We start from the raw sequence: 24,916 nt of genomic DNA on the forward strand, positions 1-24,916 counted from the left end.
AACAGAGAACTTGAACAGAAAAAGCACACAGCTTAAGAAGCGGTAGACGCAGGAATGGAAATAACACTTTAGATAACACCATTACCAATGCCAAATAGAAAAATATTAAATGAAAAAAATACATATGATATTACAAAGAAACATGAAATTAAAATGAAGCACCCACTAACCATGCACCAAATGTGCTAATTTTAATAATGTTTATGTTGGAAAAGAAAAACCTTACGTAACTTCTTATATATTTAAACAATGATTAAAAAAAGTAAGAAAAAAAACAATAAGAATAAGTTCTTCAAAGCCATGTGCTTCTGCCCAGATCTCAGTGGTTTGGCAAGAAAGAAAAAGAAAAGGAAAGAATTATGCAAGAAAAAGCCTCCTACTCAATGCTTTGACTACTCTTGAAAGAGTTTTGTATAACATGCCAGAGATTTCCAAAAGCCTCTACTGAACAGTTACACTTCCAGAAACTCTTCAGAGAAGAGACAAGACAAGTAGAATAGGATATGCCATTTCTGATGGTGAGTAGAATGGAAGAAAAAAACCATGAAAATAGTTTTACTCAGTCTTTGAAAAGTCTTCACTATGTCCTCATAAATAATGCTGATGTTATTCATTTGTACATGGACTCCAATATTTAACAAGGTTTATTTCAAAGTTTCCGTTGTATGTGTACTAGTTAGGGTATGTAAGATGAGTCTAAAGGGTATTTGATTACCCTTTGCTTATTACTATGGATGTGATGTTGAGAGATAATGGGCATTAGCATCTCTGATATTTCTACGAGTGAACATTTTAAATGGTATTTACCGTATTGGCCCGAATATAGGCCGCACTTTTTTCCCCCACTAAGTCTTTAAAGTGGGGGTGCGGCCTATATTCGGGGTCTAGCACCCGACGCCCGGGACATGCAGTTCCGGGCGCCGGGCAGGCAGCAGGGTTAGGATACAGATCCCCCACAGCGGTGCAGGGGACCCGTATCCTACTCCCCGATACGCAGCTTTCCCTGCCAGCACTTTCCCCGAGGGGAGTCCTGGCAAGGGAGATTGTTAAAGCACATCGTGCAGACGTGCCGGCTGCAGAGGTTGTTTACGCGCATCGCCGCAGCCGGTGAATGTCCGCACGATGCGTTTTACCTCTGCCCCCAAGACTTACCAGAGCAGACTCCCGGGTGTCTTGCGGGGCTGGCGGGGGACATCTACGCAATACGCGCATACAACTTCCGGTGCCGGCACTTCCGCTGAGTGCCGGCACCAGGAGTTGTGTACGCGTATTGCGTAGATGTCCCCCTCCGGCCCCGCAAGACACCCGGGAGTCTGCTCTGGTTAGTCTTGGGGGGCAGAGTGGCAGCATATCTCGAGGGGGGAGGACAGAGTGGCAGCATATCTCGGGGGGGGGCAGAGTGGCAGCATATCGGGGGGGCAGAGTGGCAGCATATCGGGGGGGACAGAGTGGCGGCATATCTTGGGGGGACAGAGTGGCAGCATATCTATTACAAAACGTTTTCTTTAAAAAAGCACCAAACTTTTAGGGTGCGGCCTATTTCCGAGCCAATACGGTATTCCCAATAACACAGTTTCTGGAGCTCCACCAAAAATAATATGTTCCCAATATGTTGGTACCAAGGTTGCGATGATGGAGTTGTTCATAACCGGTCCTTAAAGGATGAAATTTGCTATGCCAACAGTAATCATATATGATGATATGAATAAGACATACAGACAATAAATTTAAAAAATCTCACCTTGTGAATTGAGTTAATCATTGCAGATTCAAGTTCAACTAGCCATTTTTCTACTTGGCCTCTTGCTTTAGAAGTTGAAATTGTATTTATGAGCTGCACCACCTCACCTTCACTACTATTCATGTGTGTGATATCCAAGACATCTGTAAATTCCACCTTAGCTATTCCTTCAAAACATTTTTTTAAGTGAGGTTGAACTCTGCAATAAAGGCAAGCAATTACTACAATTTGATTTACATCATTAGCTGAAAATGATGGAAACTGACAACTCAACTCACAAGCTGTGTGAATCTACAGAAAGATAAACACCAGCAGCTCTGAAACACATCTCCAATGTCGTTTGTTGGATTGGACTCCAGGTTAACAAACTCCTGACTCCAATTACCTTTTGTTGAAGAGACTAGCCAAGGGGTCACATACTTTTTCCAACCCACACTGTAAATGTTGGAATGATGTATTCAATATGGACAAGAACAATACAATAATGAGTGTTATTAGTTAAAACAGATTATGTTTCTTCATTATTGTAACTTATTGTAAGATTAGATATAACGGAACTGCTGGTAATTCCAAAGGGTTCACTTACTTGCCACTGTATAATATTTCAGTTTAGAAGTTTGAAATGCCCACAGTTTTGAATAACCTACCTTGTAGGATCCTTTGTTTCTGACAGAATCTCAAGCAGCTCATCATTGGACAAAAAGAAGAATCTGGGAAAAAACAAGCGCTTCTTTTCCAAGTAGTCATTGAGCCCTTTTAGAATAAGTTCCAGAAACTCATTTGATTTTTTGAATTTTTCCAGCATTTTTTCAATATTCACTACAGCAAGAACATTTTTGTCCTGAAACAAAAATGATTTAATGATGTTACCTTTTTCATTTTAAAATTGTTCTCGATTATAAATATGGTTTAATATGTGGGGGAATATTAGAGGAAAGCCCTTAAGTATACACCTTAATAAGAAATCCTGGTGCGTTTCTAGAACAAAAACCTGGGCTAAATGTGTATAGTTAACTCATCTACACACACATTGAATTATGTATTATGTATGAATTAAACCCAAACCAAAAAAATCCTTGGTGAGCTTCATCTGGAAGACGGCATACATTAGTATGCCGTCTTCCAGATGAAGCTCACCAAGGATTTTTTTGGTTTGGGTTTAATTCATACATAATAAGTCACTGTGGACTTGTTAATCTTTCCAAGGAGAGAGACTGGACACTGTAAATGGTTAAAATTATTATAAAACATTTATAAACTAATTGTGATCTACTTTATCACAAATTAACCATCAACTATGTGATGTCCTCCTGCATTTAAAAAAAACCAGAAAAACACATTTTTACAGCAATTTTTCATAATTAGCCTTACAGGTTAGATGCTTGAAAGACCACATTTGCATTACCTTTTATCCCATTATACTAACAGCTAGCCCATATTACCATGAAAATGGGAGTTAAAGGAAGTTTATTTTTGTTGATCAATGCAGAAGGATTGTTTCTTTGTAAGCTCCTACGCCAATCTCTTCTCTCGATTGTGAGCTGTATAGAGCCACAGTGCCATCTTCTGGAGCAATATACCCAATATGCTTTTGTTGTAAGGAGACAGATGAGCCTTCTGAACATTTTATAATATCTTACAATAAGTATGTAAGGAATAAACATAGACAGCAGGTATTACACAAGCTTTCCACGATCTTATTTCTTTTCCGAGTTATATCTATTTCAGTTTCATCAAAGCAGTACCTCAATATGGAGTCAGTATGGAATCAAATGTTATTTGTATTTGCATTACTATGGATAATTTATCATTAGGGACTATAAACATCTTTTACACTGAGAACACTCAGTTAAAGGTCTAGCAATAGGCTTTTTACCAGGATCTTTGGGGCCAAACCAGGATGTCATCTGCAGCTACATTTTGTACCATGCAGCATAACGGCCCATTCTTGTTCCAGCCAGTAAGGTTAAAAATGAATAAACTATTTTGTTGCAGAAATGTTGGAAGTATTGTTTTAAATTATAGTTCTTATGTATGCACGTTATTTTGCATAAAACAAAGCCAAATGTGTATTTCCAAATGAGTGTTGCTCACTACAATAACTTACCAAAAGCACTAGCTTCATGAGGTCTCTCCATGTTTTATCTACAGTAGAGAAGCGCCTGCCTTCTTCTGGCATTTGAGCCATGATATCCGGGGAACTAAAAATGGGTTCTAAGTACAGCCAAGTGGCTTGAACCTTTAGCCACTCATCCAGGATCTCCTGTAGTAGCAGCAGCTTTCCCTCCCATTCTCTGTGAACAAAAAAGAGATAACTTTCAAAGGTTAAAGAGTCTCCAACTAGACTCATATAACAGCACGTAGATGTTTTGCTTGAAATAAGGAACATAACGATATATTCACATTAGTAAAGGTTATCTAATAATTATATTACTATTATTGAGTGAGTTTTCATCTTTCCCCAAGTATGGAAATAATGCTGAAATTCTATAGTGGTATTTCCATTTTGAAAGAGAGTGAAACACTTACAATGGAATCATATAGAGTCTCATAATAAAAATTACTTATTTTCAGCATGTAAATAATGTAGCCAGTAGAAAAATAGTGATATTGTCTAGACATAATAACCACTAAAGCACAGCAAATATTACACTGATGATTTTATAGGTTAAATCTATTATTCCTAATAAAAGGTGATGGAACTGTCTAAACCTTGGTTATTTTATGGCTTATATGGTGAACATTTAATATACAGAAATAAAGCATTGTTAATGATAGGTTGGCAAAACACTAAACATGTCATTACCTTATTTCCTTTTCAAAAGCCTTAATAAAAGGAGATCCCCTCATGGTTTGTGTCTTGACAATATGGTCATCTAACAACATCTGTATATCATCCACAGATGAAAGTATGTAGGTTCCTGTTTCTCTGTAAGGAAGGAGTGTAAACTCCATTTTATCCCACTCAGAGATCATTTTCTCCATTGCTTTTTCAAGAGAATATTCCTTGCTAGCAGACTCACTTATGCTTTCACATTTTTCAAGAAAAGATTGGAGCTTAATTTCTACAAATTTCTGAAAACTGGTGTCATCTTGTGGTTTAATAGAATAGCCAACTACGGCAGACATTGCCTCCCAATGCCTATCACGCAGTCCTGGGTTGCAAACAATTTGTATAAGAGGTATACATCCCCTGAATTCTTCCACCTTGGCTTTGATTTGAGAAGTCAGTGAAAGGGCGTTTGGAAACTCGTGAAATGTTCTTTCAAGTTTGTACAACACTCTCCAATAGTTTCCTACATCTTGCTCCACAAGGTCAGGGTTAACGTCAGAATATGGACCTTCCATCCAACTTTTGTACTTGGTATTGAACTCAACTATAATCTCATACAGTCTCAAGTATGGATTGAGAGAATCTTGAACTTTCTTCCTTTGAGGGTATTGGGAAGCTGCCAAACCAAATGCTTCTTCTTCTGCATTAAGTTGATCAACCTGTAGAATACAAATGACGTAAAAATAATTGCTTCATCAAGGAATAACACTAGACGTTTATTCAGCTTGAGGACAGTTTTATGTCTGAACATGACTAACAAAGGTAGACTAAACTGATATAAACAAAAAATACATTTTAATTAAAGCATGTATTTCTAAACAATGAGGTTTACAAATGAAAACAGCATATGCTATAACGAGGTGCAAGACAACTAGTTATACAACAGGACCAATATGTGGTTGGTGAAGACGAGCCACAAACACAGAAGGATTGGGTTTACAGGGGGGTCCCCGGGAATTAACTAAAACCCCAGGACAAAAACTGCAGCTGGATCTTCCAGTCACCAGCATATTAACCGTGAGAATTAAAAACAATTAAGAATTGTTTTAGAAGCACCATTTTATGGGAAATAAGTACTGGTAAGCAATAAATGTTTATTTATACAGCACAAAAAAAATGTGCAGCTCTTTACAATGGGAACAGGCTGGAGAAATAATGGCAATATTGTGTAAGGTTTGCTCTTGACCACAAACTTGTTCTGCTCAAAACTAAAACAATATATTATTACGGTTGGCTGGAAGATTTGTATGTTTTAATATAAAATTTGCTTGATTACAACACAACCCTGATTATAAAAAGAAAAAAAGAAAATCCCTGAATATCAGATGACCCTACTGAACCGCTGTTTTTGTCACTCATTTGCTTACTTATACCCTGCCAGACACTCACATACTTACACATGTAGGAGTGGGGGAAATAAATTGTTTTTGCAAGGGCAGATAGTGCTTTCTTTTAAGAACATTTTGGGGCCATTTGTTTATTGTTTAAGATGCAATGAAGGATGTGAAAATGAAAAAAAAACCTGTTTAATTGCTTTATTATTTTTGTATTACTTTACTTTCAGGGACACAATATCTCATTTCTGCCTAACCCTTAAGCACCCTATGCGCTGCCACGTACCGTATTTGCTCGATTATAAGACGAGGTTTTTTTCAGAGCAAATGCTCTGAAAAATACCCCTCGTCTTCTAATCGGGGTCGTCTTCTAATCAGACCTCAAATAGAGTCTGATTAGGAGACTAAGATCCAGATCCCCCGCACCGCTGCAGGGGACCTGGATCCTCCTGTCTCACCCCCCCCCCCATCCTACACACACTTACCGGTGCTTCCTGCTGTATTGCCGGGGCAGCGGGTTGACGTCTACGCGATCCGCGTAGACAACGTCCGCTGCAGCCGGAAGGAGGTGTGGCTAGCAGCGGGGGTTGTCTGCGTCCGTCGCGCAAACCTTCCCCGACTGTCAGAGATCAGAGTTCCCCGCACCGGTGCGGGGAACTCTGATCTCTGACAGCCGGGGAAAGTATACGCGACGGACGGATACAAACCCCCGCTGCCAACTCCACCTCCTTCCGGCTGCAGCAGAAGGCGACGTCAACCCGCTGCCCCGGCTGGAAGCACCGGTAAGAGAGGGCTGAGAGGGGAGGGGAGGGGAGAGTGTGTGTGTGTGTGTTAGTTAAATGGGGGTATAGGGTGTGTGTGTGTGTGTGTTAAATGGGGACATAGGGCATTTCTGGAGTGGCGTTAAGGGGGCATTTAATAGAGCACTCTGCCTCCTGAAATGCCTTATACACCTATATGCCACTCTGCCCCATAATATGCATTTTAACCCCCTAAATGCCAGAGTGGCATATAGGGGTATAAGGCATTTCTGGAGGCAGAGTGCTCTATACAATGCCTTTTAACTCCCTTAATGCCACTCTGCCTCCTGAAATGCCTTATACCTCCCTATATGCCACTCTGCCCCATAATATGCATTTTAACCCCCTAAATGCCAGAATGGGATATAGGGGTATAAGGCATTTCTGGAGGCAGAGTGGCATATAGGGGTATAAGGCATTTCTGGAGGCAGAGTGGCACATAGGGGGTCAAAAGGCATACCATGGGGCACAGTGGCATATAGAGGGTTAAAAGGCATATCATGGGCCACAGTGCCATATTGGAGTGGCAAGCCTGGGGGCAGATGTGCGTAACTGGGGGACAGGTTGGAAAATACAAGAAATAAAAACAAAAAAAATATTTTTCTCAATCATAGCTTTTATTAAAAAAAATAGTTTACATGAATTAACATTTACTGGTAAAACTTTTTTCCTTTAGGGTCGTCTTATATTCAGGCTTTTTCTTTTTTTCCTAAGTTAATATTCAGATTTTGGGGGGTCGTCTTATAATCAGGGTCGTCTTATAATCGAGCAAATACGGTATTTGGGGGCCGATGACTGGAGATTGTGACAATTGCCAGCAATTACAGATTCTTTTTAGACATTCCAGTCCTGCCTCAATTCAGAGGCATCCTGGAACACCCCGTACCCGATTTGCATCGAGTTTGAGGACCTGATTGATGACGTGATGAACATCACTGGGCTGTCATTTTTAACCACCAATTGCTGTGAATTTTTTCAGAGGATTTTGTTTCTGAAAAAAACTTGTTTAATAATCAAGTAAATAAGGTACTTTTAGCAGAGGGTCTTTCGCAAACTTGTTTTGCTATTTTGTGCTATGGTTATACTACTTATTACTAGTCAAGGCAAGATAACCGTTAGGCGTGCTGTGGCTTCTTTTTTGTATTATTACTTATATTTACTTCACCAAGCATGGCGTGCAGTAAGCTACAAATGCAAAACATACCTTTTCTACTGCGAGGTCCAGCTTAGAATTCAGTGCTTGTGCCTTTTTGAGATATCGGTTAACCTCCTGAAAGTCACCATAAGCTTCAAATTCAACAACCTGCTTGGCATAGTTCTCCAGTTCTTCCATAAACCTCTCACAGCGAAGCTATTTGGGGAATTGAAACATTATTTAGTGAGTAATTTGAGGTCTTATACACAAAAAAAAACACACACACAACATTTAATTGTCTACACTGAAAGTTCCACAGGTAGGAGACAGAACCTGCCAAAATCCAGGAATCTTCCAGAAAGTTTAGAGAAAGTTTATAAAAATAAATATATAAAAAGCTGACATGTAAGTTGGGGCTGTACCCTTCCCATCTGCACGCACGTTGTGTAAAGGTTTGAGGTCAAAACTATCAGATAATATGTACATATTCCATATAACACTTATGCAACCAGGTTATTATGAGGTTTTTGTAAAATGTTTCCCCCTCAAAGATTTCAGTCTGTTCACGTTATAGGTCACATTAAAGGTGGAAAAAATTCTGACATGATTTATCTTTGTCTCATTCTTTAACATCAAAAGAACCTGGCAGGGGTGTGTAGACTTTTTATCCACTGTATGGGTTATATCAATAAGCCTGTAATTATATACCGTATTTGCTCGATTATAAGACGAGGTTTTTTTCAGAGCAAATGCTCTGAAAAATACCCCTCGTCTTCTAATCGGGGTCGTCTTCTAATCAGACCTCAAATAGAGGTCTGATTATGAGACTAAGATCCAGATCCCCCGCACCGCTGCAGGGGACCTGGATCCTCCTGTCTCACCCCCCACACACACTTACCGGTGCTTCCTGCTGTATTGCCGGGGCAGCGGGTTGACGTCTATACGATCCACGTAGACAACGTCCGCTGCAGCCGGAAGGAGGTGTGGCTAGCAGCGGGGGTTGTCTGCGTCCGTCGCGTATACCTTCCCCGACTGTCAGAGATCAGAGTTCCCCGCACCGGTGCGGCACCGCTGCGGGGAACTCTGACAGCCGGGGAAGGTATACGCGACGGACGCAGACAAACCCCCGCTGCCAACTCCACCTCCTTCCGGCTGCAGCGGAAGGAGACGTAAACCCACTGCCCCGGCAATACAGCAGGAAATTGGAAGCACCAGTAAGTGTGCGTGTGCGTTAAATGGGGGCATAGGGCATTTCTGGAATGCCTTACACCCCTATATGCCACTCTGGCACTTAGGGGGTTAAAAGGCATATTATGGGGCAGAGTGGCATATAGGGAGGTATAACGCATTTCAGGAGGCAGAGTGGCGTTAAAGGGGCATTTAATAGAGCACTCTGCCTCCTGAAATGCCTTATACCTCCCTATATGCCACTCTGCCCCATAATATGCCTTTTAACCCCCTAAATGCCAGAGCGGCATATAGGGGTATAAGGCATTTCTGGAGGCAGAGTGCTCTATACAATGCCTTTTAACTCCCTTAATGCCACTCTGCCTCCTGGAATGCCTTATACCTCCCTATATGCCACTCTGCCCCATAATATGCATTTTAACCCCCTAAATGCCAGAGCGGCATATAGGGGTATAAGGCATTTCTGGAGGCAGAGTGGCACATAGGGGGTCAAAAGGCATACCATGGGGCACAGTGGCATATAGAGGGTTAAAAGGCATATCATGGGCCACAGTGCCATATTGGTGTGGGAAGCCTGGGGGCAGATGTGCATAACTGGGGGACAGGTTGGAAAATACAAGGAAATAAAAACAAAAAAAATATTTTTCTCAATCATAGCTTTTATTTAAAAAAAATAGTTTACATGAATTAACATTTACTGGTAAAACTTTTTTCAAACTTTTTTCCTTTAGGGTCGTCTTATATTCAGGCTTTTTCTCTTTTTCCTAATTTAATATTCAGATTTTGGGGGGTCGTCTTATAATCAGGGTCGTCTTATAATCGAGCAAATACGGTATTTTGGTGTTTTTGGTGAATTTTGGTGAAGGGTATTTCTTTATATTAACATTGTGTGTGTTGTCCCACGTTAATTAATAGCACCTGAATTTTGCTTATTTTATAAAATATTCAATACATCCCTACAAAACTGTACTACCCATGCCTCATATTAACTTAATTGTTCATCATGAACTGAATTTCAATGTACCTTCCATTGTTACGTACATCACAATGAATCACAAAATGTATTAACAGGATATCACTCACACATGTTGCAAAATAGTCCTTATACGTAATCATTGCTTAGTAATAACCTCTCTGGCTAATTGGATCCTTGCTAACCCCAGCTCTCCACACCACCTACAATCTTCAGCCCACTTCCACCATCTTACTCATGGTTCAATGATTCATGAGGAAGCTAGTAGAGCCAATTTTTTCTGCACCCCCCCCCCCCCAAAAAAACCCCCACAATACGCTTCAGGAAAACCACAGATCTTCATTCGGTTTAATATCACCAAAACTGTAAACTTGTAACTGTATTGCTGTTATTATTAATCCTTTCCAAGACATAAATGAAAGAAATCTCAACATATTCTCCCTGGAAAAATCTTTTTTAAACTAGGATATTACTCTGTTCTGCTCCCACACAATAGTCACTGTATTGCCTTGGTAACGTTCAAAGGCATATTTGTTTTCTGATCTAGAAAAAAAATGCACTTTTCGGTCTTGCTCCAAGGGGCTGCATGTGCCTATCATCTGCCAGTGCCCGCCCCGCCCGCCCAGACACAGTGCCTTACTACTACTGCTGCTCCTCTTTCACCGGCCTTACTCTGGGCGATCAATTATTGTAATTTGTTTAACCCCTTAATAACAAAATGCATTGTTTTCAATGGGTTTAGGGACCGCCCATTGTCCTTAAGAGGTTAATATCGGGAAATTCAGTCCTGCTCCAAGGTCCTGCATGTGCCATCTGCCAGTGCCTGTCTGGCCAGGCCCAGTGCTTTACTACTACTGCTGCTCCTCTTTCACTGGCCTTGCTCTGGGTGATCAATTACTGTAATATGTTTAATATCGAGGAAATTCAGTCCTGCTCCAAGGGGCTGCATGTGCCTATCATCTGCCAGTGCCTGCCTGCCCAGGCTCTGTGCCTTACTGATGCTGCTGCTCTTATTTGACCATCATTATACAACTGTCACAGGCTTTCATTGGAATTATACCCATTTTTATAAACACAAGCTGATATTTACTTAGACACAATACTTACTTTAAGTCCTTCTTGATACTGTTCAGTTTTATCTTTTGTAATTTTCCTGTGTTCCTCAAAAATATTTCCCATACGATTGTACCACTGGAAAGTACTGTTATTCAAACGAATGTCTGCAGGAGAAAATGTGACATAATCGACCAGGAAGGCAAGGCGATTCTTAGCCCCAATAAGCTTCTGCTCCAGAGCCAACATATCTTCGGATTCCACTTTCTGGATGTATTCCTGTATTTGTAAATCAAATAAATTTCAAAGAATATTATATACTTATGTCAGTGTGTCAGGGGGTATGATTCAATTTACCATCTAATCGTTGTCGGGGAACAGGTGGCAGGTGTATTAAAATGGATCATACATCAGATAGATTTTTGTCACATTGCCATTACATTTAGTTGTTTATTTAGAAGGTATTACCGTATTTGCTCGATTTTGCTCTGAAAAATACCCCTTGTCTTATAATCGGGGTCGTCTTATAATCAGACCTCAACTAGGTCTGACTATGAGACTAAGATCCAGATCCCCCGCAGCGATGCAGGGGACCTGGATCCTCCTGTCTCCCCCCCCCCCCCAATTTACCGGTGCTTCTGAGTCCCCGGTGCTTAGTCCGGGCAGCGTGTAGAGTGGGATATAGGGGTATAAGGCAATTCTGGAGGCAGAGTGGCACATAGGGGGTCAAAAGGCATATCATGGGACACAGTGGCATTCAGAGGGTTAAAAGGCATATCATGGGGCACAGTGGCATATAGGGGGTATAAAGCATTTCTGGGGCAGATGTGCATAACTGGGGGGGCAGATTGAAAAAAAAAAAAGGAAATAAAACCAAAATATTTTTCTGAATCATAGCTTTTATTAACAAACAATTGTTCACATAATTTACATTAATTAAAATTTACTGGTAAAGCTTTTTTCCTATAGGGTCGTCTTATATTCATGCTTTTGGGGGGTCGTCTTATAATCGAGCAAATACGGTATTTTTTTACTCCTTTTTGTGATTTCTTTATCACAAAATGTACCTTGAATCTTATTTTTATGGCTAACACAGCATAATAATTTTTCTCTGAAAGGCAAACAAAATCCACGGACCTTCAGTGCCATGAGCTCCTTTGTGTTTGGAGGAGTACTTAGAGCCTTTTCTGCTATTTTCTCAAATTCATCACACAACCTGCACAAAATAAGTGGTTTTGAAACATTTACAAATATTTCTAAAACAATATACATTTTAAAATGAAGGAACATACAGAAAATCAATGTGCAACATTACCAACACCTAATGCAGCATGCTCATTTCAATGTGGAACACAATGGGCCCTAATACCGGCCCTAATGTCGGACGTAAAAAAAATATGTAGTAACTGAATTATAAAGTTATATTAACACTGGTATATACATACTCAGAATAATGTTTTTTTAATTGCAAGTTTGATCAGTGTTACAGGCTATGCTTTTTTTATTCTATGTCCATATGGAATGAGAAAAGTACCACCTACACCTTTCTCACTACAAATATCCCTACAGATTAGCTTTCTAGGCACGTTGTGTTCTATTTTAGCACAGCATCCCTGGTATAAACTTAGTTGGAAGATCATGTGATATCACATACAGTGGAAGTGACTGCTGTGTGATATCAAGCTGTTTTGGACCCCTGGTACTAGTGAAGCTTTCTACATGGAGGAAATGTTTATCTGGGCTTAACAAAAATTGAAAAAAAATGCCAGATGAATGATCAAAAGAAAGGACTTGACAGAATATAGCTACATATGGGTATATTAATAAAACTTAAACCCTGGCATGTACAAAACTAAGTACAATATGCATAATAACTGATTTTTACAGGAAAGGTACTTTTATGAAGCTCCCGAGTTGCCATGACTTGAACAACAAAGAAAGGTTATTACTCTTCTATGGGACTCACTGGCGTGTACACTAGAGATGATCCCAGCAAGTTTTCCCTGTGAGGATAGAGATGGCTCTCAAACATTTTAGTGAATACTAAAAACGGAAAATATTTATGTAATAGATATTCATGGGCCACCTTAATGAATTTTCCCCCATAAAACACGTCTTTACTTTTAAATACTCAGCAGCACACACAAAAAGCCGTATAACTCGGTCCTCCGCTGGGTTTCCAGCAGTGATGGAAACCAAATCATAAACTTTTTCTTTGAAATCATATAAACCTATTATAAGAAAACAATTCTGCCACACAGCCGATGCCCAAGAGAGATTACTCAATAACATAGTGCAATACAAGAAAATAAAAATGTGTTTTGTAGCATTTGAGAGCTTACCTCTTATTGGTCTCCTGGTGATCTCTGAACATTTTTGCGACCAGCTTTCCACAAATAGCCTCCGAACGCTTTGCCAAAGCCCTGATCAATTCATCACAGTGCAGTTCAAACATTCCCAAACGAATGAACTAGAAAAAGAATGCAAAAGCTTCACAATGTCGTGTATGTGATAACTCAATTTAAGATACTAACAGTATATATATATTGGTATAAGCAATCTTTGCCCTTGGGTGGGGAATGCAAAAACACACAAATGTCCTGTGTAACGATGCGATGAAGGTAGAAAAGCATATTTAGCTGAGAAGTAGGCTGGTCTGAAAAAACACTAGAAGCAATTATTGATTTGAATCAAATCTGTTTAAAAAACAATCAAATGTTATGTAAATTATACATAGTTGTCCACCTAGGCCCACTTTGCCAATTACATAACGTATGCGTAGCTTACACGGTCATCTATGTTAGCATTTACCTTTCTAGAAGTATACTGGATTTCATCTGTGAGTGTTTCATATTTCTTAACCTCCCTCATAATCTCCTCAAACGTATGCTCTTCAGCCAAGAACTGATCCACATCCAGATCGGCTTGTTTACTTATCAATACATTATATTTATCATATAGTTTCAAGTGCTCCTTTGGTAAGAAACTCTCCGAGACAATATATTCTTTCACTTTTTGCTTGTGTTCATCTAAAATTTCCTCTGGGATGATGGGCCTTAGAGATGATTTAGATTGATTATCCTGTAAGGAAAACATTGTATAGTAACATTCAATTTCCGAATTCATAAATATATATATATGCAGCTTAATAGACCAATAATTTACATAAAAATATACATATGATTTTTCATGCATCCTAGAAGCCTTTACAAAACCATTGCACTATAATATGCAAAACATATGAAATTGTCTCACTTTATATGAATGGTCTGTCCCTACTATATCTACTGTAGTCCCTTTATACAGTCTCCTTGTAAATCAGTGGTGCAACGTTGTTCGTTACTCCAATGAAACAGATATAAGCTCCATGTGGATCTGCTGATATATATATATATATATATATATATATATATATAATATATATCATAATGGCAAGACTTTAGTACCCAAGGCTATCACCACAGGATACTACACAGTGAGGACTGGGACAGGGGGGGGCTATATTTTGTTATGGGGACAAATTTGGTCTACATATACGGTGACTTAAGATCAAGGAGACAATTAAAACATTTAGACATTGGTCTTAAATAGTTCCTCTCTCTGAAGTACACATTTTCTAGCTTGTCTGCAAAGTCATCAATACAGAATCACAATTAGACAAGCCCGACCAACACATTAACAGGGTTAGTAAATTCTGTCCCAATTGGGAGCAAAAATAAGCCTCTAATGTAATGAGCAGAGCACATATGATAAGTGATTACATAATCTACAAATGTAAAATACACCCAGTCATTTCCCAAGGTCCAATTCAGCTCTATACACTACCAATGGATAGGAGCCTTCCAATGAAATGAAAAGTTCTACATATAAGAAAATGATTTTGCATTGTACTCACCCATTCTGAATAAAGTTTTGTCTCCACTCTTGGCACAAGATTAACCACTTTGATCATTAAGTCATAAATATTCAACAGGACAGTTTCATAGACATTAAAGTCTGGTTCAAATTTAATGGAGACATTGTCCAGTATCAGCCTCACTATAAAGCCAGGATGTTCGTAGGCACGAACAGAACCCTGAAATAATAGCAATAATGTTATGTTATGTGACATTCTTTTCTGCAAGCGGTGTTGATTATTTGGAATTAGGTTTCTGAAACAAACAATAAAACATAACTACCTATACACATGTAAAACTGTCTCTACAAGGATCATATTTTACCAGAGCCAGGTATCTAACGTTGAGCTGAAATTGAACGCACACGTATACTTACCCGTTGACTTGACCACTGCCATCAAAGCTAAACATGGCTTTGAATGAAATGTAAACCCCAAAATTCAATCCTGCGGGCCCACAGACACATTAGTAGTGTTATGCTAAATCATTGCTGCCATTTCAACTAAGCAGTGAACCTTGATGTAACATTAACCCAGGCCGTAGCCTACTCGAAAATGACTAATACATCAGAAAAAGACTCACTCACCAGTGGCTGTACTATCACGTCTGTGTAATCATTCATGGACACCAGTGCAAGACTTTGGAGCTGCTCAGTCATTAAAGTGGCAGCACAATTGAAAAAAGATTCAAGTTTCTTATTGTTAGCGGGAATGTGTTTCTTCTTATTTCCTTGGTAATATATATTTTGAATTTCTGGAAACCATCTTTCAAAAAAGAAAAGAAAAATGCATAGGTTTATACTGACCCAGATACATATATATTACATAACCATCCAATCATATGACTTAAAAAGAAATATTTAATTTTGCATGTTAAATGCAATTTTACCCAATAACAATCTTCACCCAATGACACTCTCCGCTGTGTGCAAAACATTCAGCAATTACTCCGAATATTTACTCAGAATATTTACCTCCTCATCCTTTCCGTGTCCCCATGCCACCCCCTAACCCAATCTTTTCTGCCTTCATTTGCAACTTTGCTCAAAAGGGTTCACTGTTGCTTTAGCGATATCAAAGGACAACTGCTTTTCATTTGGTTGTAGGCTCAATGTGCCAAATGATAACTATTTTATTTATTTATTTTAAAATTGGGCAGAGATGGGACATGTCCTACTTACAGATGTCCCTAACCAATTTAGGGTTACTGGCCTAAATACATTAGTGTCATGAATCTAAATGGACACGATATTTTTCTATTAGTCACTTAATACTAATCTCTTGGTTTGCAGGCAGAATGGGATTAGGGCATTATTATTACTTAGATTAGGGCATATACTATTAACAATTTGGGAATAGTTGTATAAAGTACCTCTGTGATAGTAAGAATTTATATCTAACATTTTTACAAAAACAAGGAATAAGGCAAACAATGTGGCTTCTCAGAGCAATTTTATTTTGCTTGTGTTTATATAAACCACAAAGCTGCCAATTTATGGTATGATAAATATACAACTATTTGCTTGTTTCGTAAATGATGACGAAAGTAAAAAAAATAAATAAAAAAAAAGTAATTCTAAACAGTATGATATGTATGGCATGCAATAACCAGGTGTGCATGAAAAAGAATAGTAATGCGCTGATATATAATGTATCACATTTTTCAATATTCCCATACATTCTTACTTTTTCAGCAGTTTGTCTTTAGTAGCATCAAGGTGTCTTGCGACAAGATTTTGAAAAATGGTAAGTTCCATTGCCTCCTGGCGATTGCGAAATTCATCAGTATCAATAAGACGTAATTGCCTTCATAAAAATATAAAGATTATTGTTTATTAACAGACATGACAGCTTTTGAGAGAGAGAGCTGGTATAGATCGATGTATATTTAACAGGGTATGGTTCTATCTAAATTTAACAGAGGAGCAAAGCTGGACAGGTGCTAGAAAATGGAGGTTTATGCTTGTTCTAGTGTATGTGCCTATCATTAAAATTACATGCTTTTGTTCTCTCTTTCTTCCTCTTGTTCTTTGGTTTATCTATCTTTCTTTCTGTCTTCTCTTTCTTGCATTATCTTGCCTCTCTCTACTTCCTTCCCTCCTTTCTTTATTCTCTTCCCTCCCTCTCCTTTTACTCCGCCTCCTTTCTTCAGTTACCAATCCCCATACATTACACTACCTGGCAGCCCCTCCACAGAGCGCTATTTGGCAGCCCCTTTCCTCTCCCAAACACACACAACACCATCCTGCAACCCCTCTCCTCCCTGCCAACAATCCGATCCTGCAACCCCTCTCCTCTGCACTATACAGAAGGGCATGTAGCAATGGTCCAATCATACTACACTTTACTTTAAGCCCCACCCAGTGTGATTTACAATTCCCTGGGTGTATTATGACCTTTATTTCTAGCATTTCAATGATTTCAGCATTATGACAATTAAGCTTTCTCATTTTTATCAACGGCTTTCATGGTTTCTGATCAACATAAGGTTATTTTATCTGTTGTATAAATATGATTGAGTTTTATTGGTAAATACCCAACCACCTTTCCCAATGGTCCAATTTATGGTGCCTTTATAAAATGGAGCAAAGACAATATAATTAACAGAGACAATGTGTCCAGTCAAATTACTATATGCCTTTTCCTAACATGGTATGCTTGGTTAGTGAAAAAAAATCATATATATTTAGTAGCTGCTATTACTTACACAAACGATGAATGCCACAAGTCTAAGACAGCAGCCATTGTTGGGTTTATGGTATTTAGGTTCTCCTTTATCAACTTGAAATTTGCCCAAAACGATTTCTTCCATGGCTTTGGCACAATTTCCAACCTAAAATAAAGAAAGCATTTACCTTTCTGCTTCAGCAAAAACGTTTGGAGCACATTTTATAGAAATCTTTTACTATCCTAGCTGAAATCATAAATGCTAATGGCGCTAAATTTATCTGAGATGTATATGGCACCATTAAATATGCTCAATGTGAATCATTCTAAACTGTATCATTATCATAATACAGAAATATGCAAAAAATACCTGTTTAACGTTATAATTCAGTTACAAATAGTCATTTGTCATTCCTAAGTGTGGTTTTGGCAAATTTAGTAGTTACAAATTATTAACAATATTTCTTACTCCAAACGATGTGCAGGGAGATCTGTTTCCTTATTTTCATCTTTTCCCCTTGGATCTTTTAACACAAAATCGACTGAGGCACAGTAAAAAAAAAATACAATTATTCTATTAACTAGTGAAAGCCAAACATATACTTTCATAAATTTTGAATGATTTTTAGACTTAAAAACACAACATACTCTAGCAAAAATGAAATCATGCACAGTAGGGCTGTTTTTCTAAAATAAAAGGTTCAAGATCGTTTGATCATGAGCCATCTCTCAGAATGGTATAGGCATGGCATGGACATCCCAGGCTCAATGAGATCTCATATATTTTTGGAGTCTATAGAGCCCTCTGGTTGGGGTAAAGAGAAATATATTGATACTTTTCATCTCTGTCCCTTACTAAGCATCCCTTTAAATGTATGATCCTGCCGTCAGCCTGCTAAAAAATCAGCCCCACTCAGAAGAGTGATCATATCCCAGACACCATATTTACTGTAGAAATCCAAAACAGTTTTTACCTATAATGTTTAATAATTAACTCTGAATAACAAAATAGCATGCCAATGCCTCCTGTAATGTGAAGGACTACATAGTATGGTATGTCTAAACAAGATACTTTATTGTTGATATCGTTTATCAGAATGTAAAATCTCTACCAATTGCTTTCTTCACACTCAGAAGGTAATCTTCTTTCATTTCATCTGATAGCAAATCAATTTTCTTCTTATAAACTTTTAAATGATCAGGAACCAGCTCCAAAACATTTTCCAGCCACGATTCTTCCATTGGTGCCACATGTTCTGTATCAATTCCATGGCTTATGTAATAACTGTATCGCTACAAAATAAATGTAGAAGGGCTATCACTAACAGCTTTTAGAACTTGAAACTATTCAATTGACAACTGTTTTTCAAAAACACAACTGCATTGCATACATTTGTTATACAGCATAGAGTAAACCTAAATAAGGGAGGAATAATTACTTATATAAGGGGCCTTTCTAATAATTGTTTTTTGTTTGTTTTATTTTGGAAACCGTTACCCATGTTACGTTTACTGAACTATAAATAGTAGGATTTGGGAAAGCCTACCCAACCATAATGATGACTTTATATATAGATCATTTTTATGCTACAACTAGTTAATAGTTGACATGTTCTCACAACTAAAATTTAAGCAAGGTGAAAAGAGACATTTTATTTTTACCAATATATCTTTATCTAGAGCAGATTGTGCTGTTGTTGGATGACCATGATCAAGCTGAAAGGATTTGACAGTAGCTGCATCTCTTTGCCTAAAAAACAAAAACAGAACATTTATTAGGAGGAATAATATGAGCACTTGAAAATGTACTAATATGCATTTGAATCAAATATTTAATAGTATTCCACTTGATACAAGACAACAAGAATGCCTCCACGTATTTATATGAGCTCTTATGAAGGCAATCCTAAAAGAGCTGGAAGAGACAAACACCCAGAAACAAACCACAATGACTTGGACCCGTTAACACATACAAATGGTAATATGTAGCCACCTTAAAAAGCTTTTGCAAAAAACTAAAACTGTCTTAGAAAAAGAAAAGAGCACAATATTTTTGAAAACTTTTTTGAAAGTTTTAGTCTGATACTGGTAATAAACAATTATGGGCATTTCCCTTTAATGGTTCTTCATGTGATAAAATCTAGGTGATTTATCACCTTTGGGCCAAACAGGACATTACTAGATTTGTAGTTTTGTGTGCCATAACTGCAGTTTTTTACTAGGATCGTTTTGACACTAAAATGTATTATTATCATTTTAAATTACCTAGCACAGCTGGAATATACAACCAGGTATGAAAACACCAAAGTACATAAAATATGCAATAAAGTTAAAATAAACGAATAACCAACATGATGATGTCAACAAGGGCACTTCTGAAATGTTCTCGGTCCTTTTTTGGCTGGATCTTTGAAGGAGAAGGTCCAACAGATAAATGATCAGTTCTTGGTGATTTATATTGAGGAAAGCCACTATCCAAAAGCTTATTTCTTCTTTGTTTGGGGATGAGAAGCATTCCTGTAATGTGACAGCAATAACTTTTAAATGGCATGAGCATAAAATAACTGATATTACGTAAGACTTACCATACAAAATTAGGTTAGTAACACAAGATAATGATATACCTCCCAATATTTGAAATGGTCAGACAGGAACTCTTTGGTTTGAATGGCTATGGTTAGGGGAAGGGCCTTAACCAGACATTTTGTGTGACTTTGTGACATACGTATGCAACTGAGAAAGTCATTTAGAAGAAAAATAATGAATTTTATTAACAGAATTTGATATACAAAACTTTTTATGACAGTTCTATACACATTATTGTGATTTGTAGGTCTGTAAAACACTGTGATGCACTCATAAACCAGTGAACAGTCCAAAAAAGGAACTATCACTGTTGAAGAGAAACTTGTGAGGTATGTAAGGGGTGTCTGGACCTAAACAACACACACTACTATAACACATTTCAGTACTGGAAATCTGGAAACCATATGATTTATGGGGATTATACTCGAAGCATAACTGATGCATAATTAAGAGTGAGATCGCATTTTAAACTCACTGGAACTGATACTTTAGAGGAAAACCCCCACCATTATAGTAAGAACAATAAACTCCCATGCATAAATTTACTAATTTGTTAACAGTTGTGCACTTATTAATGACTACATTTGAAAACTGAACACTCAATAGAACACCCCTGAAAGGAAATACAAACAAATCACTAAACATCATGCCATGTCTCCATTGCCCCACAACACACTTTCTAATTAGGGACAACTGCAAGGTGCCCAAAAAACAGTTTTAAGTGCAAAGACGGCAATTTTTCTGGTTTAAACAACTCTTACTGGGACTCAGGTCGTAAGGATTGTATGTATCGTTTTGTTCATCTTCAGTCTTGTCTCTGAGAAGGAATGAAGGTGGAGTATTTGTCCAATGTGGCTTGGAGCTCACCTAAAGAAATAGATATTTTTTTATTCAAATGCAATTTACCATATTCTGCCATGACATTCCCAGAGTGGCTGGGAACCCAAGGATACACATTCAACTTTCAATCAGTTATACACTGTTTTAGCCCTGCTGATGGAGAGAAGGGTCTGTAAAAGCTAGATGACTACTGAAAGGGGCCAAGATTCTTCTTCCATTGCTCCATCACTTTTTAGAAGTAGTAGCTGATTTGGTCTGCTGTAGGCACTAGGCATACTCCTTTCCATCACCAAGATAGGGTGATCAAAAAAACAACATTCTCCTCCCTATGGCACATACTGCTATGTCACAGAAGAATACTTTGGGGGTTTGGTATACTGTCTGCTAAAAAAAAATCAGAAAGATTGCATTTTAATATTATATCCACAGGCATATACTACCATACATATACACTGTGTGTTAAGTGTTTCTACTCATTACTTTAATTATGGGTCAGCTTAGCCCTCCTTCAAAAACGACCCCTTTAAGGTTGGTCCTTCATAATTCATACTTAGTGAGACAATGATTTCCATCTCAACATAATTCGCTGTTTAGTGAATAATCCCTACTGAGCATTAACACCTAGTACATGCGCCTACAGCAACTCTGTCACTGGCATTTAGAATCTACAACCATTGAAACCATTGCACTGCACTATTAGAAATCTAAATGCTAGTTTTATTACGTTTGGCTGTAATGTAATTCATTTCTCATTTAATCGAAATCGGAATAGACTCAACAAGAATGAACATTACCTCCGGCAACTGGGGTAAAAAAGTAGTCTTTGGAAATTTCCCCTTGCTGAATTTGGACGGCTGCCAAAAAAAATGGGATGTTTTCAAATTAAAATCAAAATTAAGTCTTTTTTAAATTAAAATGTGAGAATCTAGTCTTATAGAGAACCTGTAATAAATAAAAGACTTTTCCATAAAGAAAATCTGTACCCAAATGCCCTGTACACAAAGAGAACACATAAAATATGCCATACTTCCTTTTAACCCTTTGACTGCTAGTGGTTGGGATCATTTACTTGTGTATAATGCAGCTGTATCATTTCTTACGTTACATCAGGAAAAATGAGCATACTAGATGGGCCAAATGGTTACTATCCGCTGTCAAATTCTACGTTTAACATATTAATACTTGAGTATATACAGCAGTGTTTAATATTTCCCCCCCAATTAAGGGTTTTGTTTTGGTGCATTTATCAACAATCACTGAGTTTGTTTAAAAGTGTTTAAGGATGGCTACCATAGACATAAAATCACATATCAAACTATACACATTGGTGGTAATTTATTAAAACAAGGAGGGGGTGATGAAATGGGTCAGTTACGTCAAAAAGTATATTAGTGAAAGGAAAAAGGGCACGATCGCACAGTAAAACGTAGTATATTTCATAAATGTTGCGGTATTTCCCACAAAAACATACAAACTACTATTACTTACTATATAAATTACTTACTATATAAAATTATACTAAACAAGTAACTGTGAATATAGTGCACTTGACTTAATGTAAAGCTTGGCGTATAGGAAATAAAACCAGATACCAATTATTGCACGCCTATAATGATCAATCGGGAAATTACATAACCATCAAACACTAAAAACACCATATTTGTGATCACATATCAGTCACTTCATACCTAATTTCAACACTTAAATGGAGTAAAGAAAAGTTCCCATTGATGATGCACCTGTGCTGCCAGCTGAAATGCAGCTCAGTGATGGCACCTGGAAAGTGAGCTGTGTAATTAGTTTAGGTAAAATAAATAATCGCGTGATTTTACCTGCTCCATTGCTTCAGTCGAGTCAGAAATGAGCTTTAAACTGCATGGAAATTTCTGAACGTCAGTCACTTCTCCGCTGTGTTTCAGAGGCGAAGGGCTGTTGAGCTCCTGTATCTAAGCAACCGACCACGAAACATGACAGCTCGATGGGGCATTACAGCGAGAGACCACTAGAGGGCGCGAAGTTTGTGCGTGCAGTTGCTGTTGCTACGGAAGCCGGCTATTGTTAAGGCGGGGCAGCTAGCTGCAGGCGAGCGCGCGCTTCTGTGCACGGGGCAGAAGCCACAAATGCGTCTCATGGTAGCTGTTGCCTCTTGTGTGGTGGGCGTCCGCTGACAGCGGTTGTTGGTGTAGATGTTGGACACATGCTCAGGTTTTTCGTATAATTCAGAAAATGCTTGGAAAGTCTATTGTCATTGCCTTTTCCACAATAAAATGATTATGTGACTAAAATTACCTAAAATAAAACCTCATTTCATTTCAACGCTATGGAAACTACTAGTGAAGAGTTATTACCAGGTAGAGAGTGTTAGAGATCATCTGCCAAGCAGAGAACACTAAGCAAACAAAATCTTAAAAATCATTTTATTGAAGCATATTTGTGTCAGACAGCTCAGGAGAGTTTAGACACCAAGCTTTATGTATAGTTTTGGCTAAGGGTCTTTTCATAACTGTAACTCGGTGACAAAAAATCCCATTTAACAATAAATGCTTATGGGATGCAAAATGTAAACCGCACATCTGGTTTATCTATCATAGTTGTATCTTCTTCATGGCTTCCAAAAGGCAAGGCTCTATACCTCATGTCCTGTTGCACCTCACATGCAAGACAGTTGGGGGACTTAATTAAGCTAACGCCATTAACCCCTTAAGGACCGGGCTCATTTTTCGTTTTGTACCCTGTGGGACCGAGGCTGTTTTGACACTTTTGTGGTGCTTGTGTTCAGCTGTAATTTTCTCCTCACCCATTTAGTGTACCCACATAAGTCATATATTGTTTTTTTCAGGACAAGATGGGCTTTCTTCAGATACCATTATTTTGATCATATCATCTTATTTACTATAAAAACAATAAAAAAAACATGGTGAAAAATTGAAAAAAAACACATTTTATGACTTTTATTTGAAAAATCTTTTACTCACCTAAAAAAGCAAGTAAAAAAACTAGCTAAATAGAGTCTACTACTTGTCCTGAGTTTAGAAATACCCAATGTTTTTATGTTTTTTTGCTGTTTTTTGTAAGTTATAGGGCAATAAGTACAAGCAGCGTTTTATGATTTCCAAATCTTTTTTAACAAATCTGGTCAGTCTGCCTCCATCTCCTCTTTGGAATATCTTTGAAGCCGGTTAACTCAATTTAACCCATTCAAACCATATATTTTTGAAAACTAGACACCCCAGGGTATTCCAAATGTGGTTATTTTAACCCTTTCCATGCACCAATTATAGAACTACACTTTGTCAAACTTTGTAATAGTAATTTTTTTAATTTTTTTTTTCACACAAATTGTACTTTAGCTATAGATATACAGGTCCTGGTATATGTCACTGTCAAACAACCCCCCAATATGTGTTCAGGAACATCTCCTGAGTACAGCGATACCCCACCTGCATGGGTTTGTCAGATTGTTTGGCTGGTAAAAGGCTACTTTTGGGGCATGCGTAATCCAGGTGGTCATTTGGTCATTCTGCCTCCATCTCCTCTTTGGAATATCTTTGAAGCGGGTTAACTCAATTTAACCCATTCAAACCATATATTTTTGAAAACTAGACACCCCAGGGTATTCCAAATGCTGTTATTTTAACCCTTTCCATGCACCAATTATAGAACTACACTTTGTCAAACTTTGTAATAGTAATTTTTTTTTATTTTTTTTCACACAAATTGTACTTTAGTTATAGATATACAGGTTCTGGTATATGTCACTGTCAAACAACACCCCATTGTGTGTTCAGGAACATCTCCTGAGTGCAGTGATACCCGACATGCATTGGTTTGTCGGGTTGTTTGAGATTTCAAATGCCACATTTGGGAAGTG

At 38.0% G+C, this 24,916-nt stretch overlaps 1 protein-coding gene across 1 annotated transcript in view; it reads right to left on the reverse strand.

Moving 5' to 3' along the window:
* The window catches only part of LOC149290646 (dynein axonemal heavy chain 7-like), a 110,602-nt gene extending 87,716 nt beyond the window's left edge, over positions 1 to 22,886 (reverse strand). Inside the window, exons 1-19 of the mRNA XM_089488443.1 lie at positions 22,878 to 22,886; positions 20,967 to 21,072; positions 19,971 to 20,136; positions 19,282 to 19,369; positions 18,732 to 18,912; positions 18,089 to 18,161; positions 17,660 to 17,785; positions 16,639 to 16,758; positions 15,540 to 15,717; positions 14,953 to 15,132; positions 13,869 to 14,138; positions 13,400 to 13,527; positions 12,195 to 12,273; positions 11,112 to 11,336; positions 7,913 to 8,059; positions 4,548 to 5,233; positions 3,849 to 4,035; positions 2,389 to 2,582; positions 1,742 to 1,940 (exon numbers count right to left, since the gene is read on the reverse strand). Of these exons, the coding sequence (XP_089344569.1) occupies positions 1,742 to 1,940; positions 2,389 to 2,582; positions 3,849 to 4,035; positions 4,548 to 5,233; positions 7,913 to 8,059; positions 11,112 to 11,336; positions 12,195 to 12,273; positions 13,400 to 13,527; positions 13,869 to 14,138; positions 14,953 to 15,132; positions 15,540 to 15,717; positions 16,639 to 16,758; positions 17,660 to 17,785; positions 18,089 to 18,161; positions 18,732 to 18,912; positions 19,282 to 19,369; positions 19,971 to 20,136; positions 20,967 to 21,072; positions 22,878 to 22,886 (3,342 nt within the window). The remainder of the gene's footprint in view (positions 1 to 1,741; positions 1,941 to 2,388; positions 2,583 to 3,848; positions 4,036 to 4,547; positions 5,234 to 7,912; positions 8,060 to 11,111; positions 11,337 to 12,194; positions 12,274 to 13,399; positions 13,528 to 13,868; positions 14,139 to 14,952; positions 15,133 to 15,539; positions 15,718 to 16,638; positions 16,759 to 17,659; positions 17,786 to 18,088; positions 18,162 to 18,731; positions 18,913 to 19,281; positions 19,370 to 19,970; positions 20,137 to 20,966; positions 21,073 to 22,877) is intronic.
* Between the last annotated feature and the right edge of the window lie 2,030 nt (positions 22,887 to 24,916).

This window comes from Sceloporus occidentalis, unplaced genomic scaffold (assembly GCF_023333645.1).
Source record: "Sceloporus occidentalis isolate IW3139 unplaced genomic scaffold, rSceOcc1.0.p SCAF_38, whole genome shotgun sequence".
Lineage (NCBI taxonomy): Eukaryota > Metazoa > Chordata > Lepidosauria > Squamata > Phrynosomatidae > Sceloporus > Sceloporus occidentalis.